This window comes from Echinops telfairi, unplaced genomic scaffold (assembly GCF_000313985.2).
Source record: "Echinops telfairi isolate 266 unplaced genomic scaffold, ASM31398v2 ScPeMD7_3509;HRSCAF=4178, whole genome shotgun sequence".
Lineage (NCBI taxonomy): Eukaryota > Metazoa > Chordata > Mammalia > Afrosoricida > Tenrecidae > Echinops > Echinops telfairi.
In genome coordinates, this window is record NW_022107407.1 from 10,225,790 (window position 1) to 10,231,730 (window position 5,941).

General features: G+C 43.6%; 1 protein-coding gene across 2 annotated transcripts in view; it reads left to right on the forward strand.

The window, feature by feature from the left end:
* The first annotated feature begins 2,389 nt into the window (after positions 1-2,389).
* RNASEH1 (ribonuclease H1) overlaps positions 2,390-5,941 on the forward strand; it is a 31,329-nt gene continuing 27,777 nt past the window's right edge. The window contains exons 1-2 of one of the 2 annotated variants that reach the window (XM_045294217.1): positions 2,390-2,580; positions 3,757-3,872. In XM_045294217.1, the coding sequence (XP_045150152.1) occupies positions 2,450-2,580; positions 3,757-3,872 (247 nt within the window). In that variant the 5' untranslated portion in view covers positions 2,390-2,449. The remainder of the gene's footprint in view (positions 2,581-3,756; positions 3,873-5,941) is intronic. The other variant, NM_001285889.1, reaches the window with a different exon arrangement.

Here is a 5,941-nt window from a genome sequence, read left to right on the forward strand (position 1 = left end):
CCAGACGCTATACTTTTTGATAGCTGGGCACCATCAGCTTTCTTTCCCACATTTGCTTATGCACCCATTTGTCTTCAGTGATCCCTTCGACACCTCGTGATCACACAGGCTGATATGTTCTTCCATGTGGGCTTTGTTGCTTCTGGTCTGTTTCCTTGTAGGAGACCTCAGAGAGGTCAAGCCCACCCAAGGGTGACCAAGGTTAGGCCACCATCATGAATCTATGGCCCATCCATCTTGTCACATGTATACCCCTAGTCACGCTTATGCCTATCATACATTCCCTTCCTATGAATTGTATGCCTATTGTACTGCCCCTTCCTGTGACGTGTAGTTACTGTAATCATGCCCCCTGAAGGAGATATAACCCTTGGTTAGCAATAAAGTGGGGGCTCTCTCCTGCTCTCATGGCTGGGCTCCTCCCCACGAGGACCCCCCAAGTGGGGCTGAGGTGAGCGTGCTACCATGAATTGTGTCTGACTCCATTATTCCAATCTCTCCTCTACCTCTCACGCTCTCTATGACTTTACTATAATCTTTACTTATTATCTCTGTACAATTGCACCTACCGGACCTGTGATGATTTGCTGGGGACCCTCCTTGTCCCACACATATTACAAAGTTTCAGGTCTGCTAATAAATGCTCAAAGGATCATACCACTCTGCTGTAAGTCTCAACCCAAGGTCAGCAAACCCAGCTCCGTGAATTATGAGTCCAGAGGCACCTCACTCCAATAAGCCTCAGCCTGAAGGCACTCAGCTGCACTTCGTGGGTTAGCAAGTCCAACTTCCCCAAGTAGGGTGCTCAGAGGCATCCCGGTAAGCAAAGCAATCCCTGTGAAAGGGTCCTTCAACCCCAAAAGGGGTCACGACCCACAGGCTGAGAACCACTGTTCGGTGGGTTGGGAAAATCCATCACTTTGTGCATGCTCTGGCTCCAGGTTCCACTGCTGCCCCTCTGATGGTATAGCTGTCTTCTGGATCCAGGCAGTCCCTACACAGGAACCTTGGGTCCAGAGGACAGGTTCCACTCCTGGCTCTTGCTGGTAATGAGAGCTCTCCTCTTGCTTCTCAGAGGGCTCATTTTACACATAGCAAGATGGCATTCCACATAATCCTGTTTATAATTTACTCACAGATAAATTTTATCAGTCTCTTCCCCCAGTTTCTTTTTTTTAGCTCAAAATGAATTAACTTTATGATCTTACAGTTCTGTAGTTTTGAAATCCAACATGAGTTCTCTGTCTGGGCTGTGATCAAGCAGTTAGAGGACTTCATTCCTTTCTGGAGGCTTGCAGCTGGTCTCAATCTGTGGGTCGCGGCCCCTTTCACAGGAGTCGCCCAATTCATGATAGTAGCAAAATTACAGTTATGAAGTAGCAACGAAAATAATTATGTGGTTTTGGGATCACCACAACATAAAGAACTGTATTAATAGGTTGCGGCATTAGGGAGGTTGCGAACCACTGCAAGTAACCCACGTTCTTGCCCTTTCCAGTTTCTAGAGATCACCATGCATTCCTTGGATCAGGGCCTCCTGTACTTCTCCCACCATTTTACTCCACCTATGGTACGTTAGAGACTGGCTAGAAGAGCTATATTACGTAAAGTACTGCCCTGCAAGGAAAAATTTTTAAATGTTTCCATGGTGAATGGCCCCAAGTTCTCCAAGTGGCCCAAAGTATTAGATTCTTATCTTTCAGCTATTCTACATACTTTTCAGCCAGAGCTCAAATACTCCGTCCAGTTAGCCTACAGCGTTAAAGAAAAATAAGCGCCTAATCTAGGTCTTAGGTTTAGGTGGAGAGACTTCTCAACGGTTCTGTCCTTAACATAAGCATAATGTAGTTTAAAAATATATATTGCCAGGCTCCCCTCCCAAAGATTCGCCTCAGCTGTTCTTCAGTTGAGGGAGCAGTGTATTAGTTAAGACATATGTGCAGCCATGTTGAGAACTAGACGGGAGAACGATGGGGAAAAAGCAGTCTTCAAACGGCTATCACAAAACAACGAGAATGAAGAGGCGCCTCAGTACCTATAAATAAGACGGAACTTCTCTAGACGAAGCTCTGTCCTCCAAAAGACCTGAGCCGTAAGCTCCGCCCTTCTAGACACAGACCCGCGTCACCCAGCTCTTGCCCCGCCAGAAGCCCCGCCTTACCCAGGGTTTCCAGACGTAGGCCCTGTCCGCCCAGCATCCAATCGCTTTCCTCCCCAGCCTTCTTCTGGCCTCAGACCCCGCCCATTTCCGTGCCGGCCTCGCTCCTGGCCCCGCCCCCACGTGACTCCGCCTCTGGTCCCGGCACTCCCGCTTCCGCTTTCTAGCCGACCCGTCCGCGGTGGAACACGTCATCGGTCTGCGCCGCCGCCGGAAGTTTATATGTGATTTTCAGGTGGTTGGGTTGCGAGTATAGACTCCAAAATGATTCTACCTTCATGGGAGTGAGGAATGACCAGGCTCTTCTCTCTTGCTCATAGAGTTGCGTGGGCCACTGTGAGGTACAGTCGCTGCGGCTGCGGGGATTTCGGAATGTTCTACGCAGTGAGAAGGGGCCGCAAGACCGGGGTGTTTCATACCTGGTGAGTGACCTGCTTACCGAAGCTGCCACCGCCTTCAGGCTCATCCGTCCATCTCTCCTGAGTACCAGGAGCCAAGGAAGCTGATGTGGATACTTTTTTGTTGATAAGCTTTGCTTACCGGGATGCCACGTGATAGGGTTTAGCTGTAGAGGCGGTGGAAAGCACACGTGCTAGCATTTGTACCCTGGTTTTTAGGGAGGATCCCTTTTTCTCAGTGACACTGGAAATTGGAAATCCGGAATGTGCGCGGCTCAGGTTTCGGCTCCTGCCAACCATCAGTGGGAGACTGACGGATTTTAATTTTGTTGGAATATCGGAAATGACCTATAGTTTACTAATTCTTCCTTTTCAATACATAAATCATAAGCCTCAACCAGCATTACCATTTTTTCATGCCAAATAACATGGAGATAGGACTCAGATAATACCTAATCTTCCTTGTGATTTTAAAGGAAAAATCATAAACTAGTGTTTGCCATTGGATTCCTGTAGTAATCCTTGAAATAGGTATGACTTTTATTATTTTTCAGGTGTGGTTACCATGATCTGGAAGTTCACAAGGCTAGTAAGTCACAAATGCGGCATGTGTTCTCCAGGGTTTTTTGTTGTTGTTACTTACAAGACCTGGACTCTTAATATATGATATCAAGGTTTATTATCAGTGTGTGTATTTGTGTTCATGCATGCTGGTACAGTGGGTTAGGTGTTGCGCTGCTAACCATAGGTCAGCAGATTAAAGCCACCAGTTGCTTGGCAGGAGAAAGATGAGGCTGCCAAGCAGTTCTTTTCTGTCCTAGGGGATTGCTATGAGTTGCAAAGGACTCAGTGGTCCTGGATCTTTATACAAATCAGCTGTCACATTGAGGAGGCAGCATCTTGATAGCTGGCTTTTTTGAGTAGTGAAGTTATTTTTACATTTGTTTTAAATTTCCAAAGTTTTTGTATGTCTCAGGTTTGAGGAGGCATATGGTGCTGACATGTTGTACAACTGGTACGTAACATGACACAAGATATAACCGGATATGAAAAATAAACTGATGCACAATAAGATGTGAGCCATTGTTTTCAAAGAATTGACAGCCTTATCCTTTTTTAAGTGATTGTCACTTTGAGAAATAATTAAAAATGGGCTAAGTAAAGAAAGCTGAAGGAAGGAAATAACATGTCTTGTTACAGGAATGAATGTAGAACACAGGTGGACCGGTTTCCTGCTGCGAGATTTAAGAAGTTTGCTACTGAAGATGAGGCTTGGGCCTTTGTCAGGAACTCCGTGAGCCCTGCTGCTTCAAAAGGTACTCACATATCAGTGTTACATTTTAACTTATTCAGTTTTTCATACGTGATCTCATTTAATTCTGTGTAGCTACCCTCTAGGCAGATAAAGAAGATACTGTGATTCCTACCATTGTAAACATTAGGAAGCTCAGAAAGTTGTATCAGTAGTGGTATTAAAGACAAGTCAGTACACACATCTCATGAATGACACTTTTCCTTATATTTTAAAAATTCCCTATAGTTAAAAAAAACAGGGAAGGGGGAGAAGAGGGTTAAAAAGTTCTTGTAAAAATACCATTATTTAACCAAATGTAAAAAAAAAAATTAAATTAAAAAAGAATTATATAATCATCACCACAAAAAAAAACAACCATTATTTTTCATTCAATTTTTCCATGAACTTTTGAAGGCTGTTCATATGTGCTTTTGGATTAAGAGAGCTACAATTTTAAAGTGATGAGTATAGCCTCTGTGTAGTTTCTTTTTTAATTTAGGGCAGAGTCACACTATCCGTATTTCTTCCAATTTCATGTGTTACAGTAATCACAGTTGTTTGAAGTTTCAATTATAATACAAAGGTATCAAAAATGCAAGACGAAGGGGGGCTCTGCTTTAAGATTTAAATATATCTTAACCTGCCTCAAAGGAGGATTTTTTAACTTTATTCACAAATATTTCCTCAGTGAATTAAAATGGACACGTGAGTTTTAATCAGCTTCTCTTGGACAGTACCCCAGAATACACTGTGATGCTCCTGTGTTGAACAACTACTCATTTGAAGCCTCATTACAATTTTGGACAATGCAGAATTGAGAGAGGAAAAAGCTCACTGTGTGAATCTACTCCCGAAGGGCCTCATCTGTGTCACCTTCCATCTTTGCAGTAGTTTTTAAAGGAAGCTCCAAAGTGACTGTTATATTTTCTATCCAGATGGAGAAATCAGTTTGGGACAGAAAGCAAGTTGAAATTGTAAAAATGGTGTGGCAGGGGCATCTGACCTATACGTTAACAAGAGAGGAGAGTCACCATCAAGAGCTAAAGGGTGATTCCTGTGAGACAGAGGTCAGACATATTTCCTCTCTCTGACTGACACCTGCCATCCTTTTCAGGTTACACTCCATTCTGCTAAGATTGATACTTTGTTGCACTTTTGCTACATAAAATTCAGACAGTGTTCACAATTCTGAGGTTTGTTAGGGAAGTAACAGGTTACAACAGATCAGATCAGGAACACATCAAGATGCTGTTATTTGGCCAAAACAGCATTTTCTCAGACACGCTTGTAGGCAGTACTGTGACCTTTTATCCCTCAGCCTCTTGGCCTAACCTTTTCCTTGCTTGGAAAAATGTTAAAAGCACTAGTGCACCAGCAGTAAGTGCCTGGAGGCACTTCATTCCACCAGTAAGTCTTCTACCTGCAGGTGCCCAGCTTTCCCACTCCATTCTCTGGTTTTTGTTTTATTGCCATTCTTCACAACTCCCTCTCTGCCTCCTGGGCCTGAGAGGTTCTCAGTGCATGAATCCTGGGACCAAAGAAGTGGTTATGCATTGGGCTGCTAACTGTAAGGTCAGCAGTTTGAAACCAACAGCTCTTCTGAGGAAGATAGGGTTTTCTACTCCCCTTAAGAGTTACAATCTCAGCAACTCACAGGGACTGTTCTATCCTGTCCTATTGGGTCACTGTGAGTTGGCATCAACTCATTTGGAGTGAGGGTTTTTTTTTTAAGTCAGGTTCCTTCTCCGCTGCCTTCTTCCTTTTTTCTCTTCTCAAATAAAAGGTTAATTTGAAGAAGGGGGTATATTGAGTGCATCCTACCTTAATCCTGCTTTATTAGCGTGGGGCCATCCCCAACTGAGAGGGTCCTATGGAGTGATTGTGCAATTGAAGGAAAAAAAGAATAAAAAGACAAAGTTTAGGGTGCTCATTTCTTTCATGAAGCTATGAACAAGAGAGACAGAGAGAATATATTCTTTTTTTTTTTTTTAACATTTTAGTAGGAGCTCATACAACTGTTATCCCAATCCATACACACATCAATTGTGTAAAGCGCATTTGTACATCATTTCTCAAAACATTTTCTCTCCA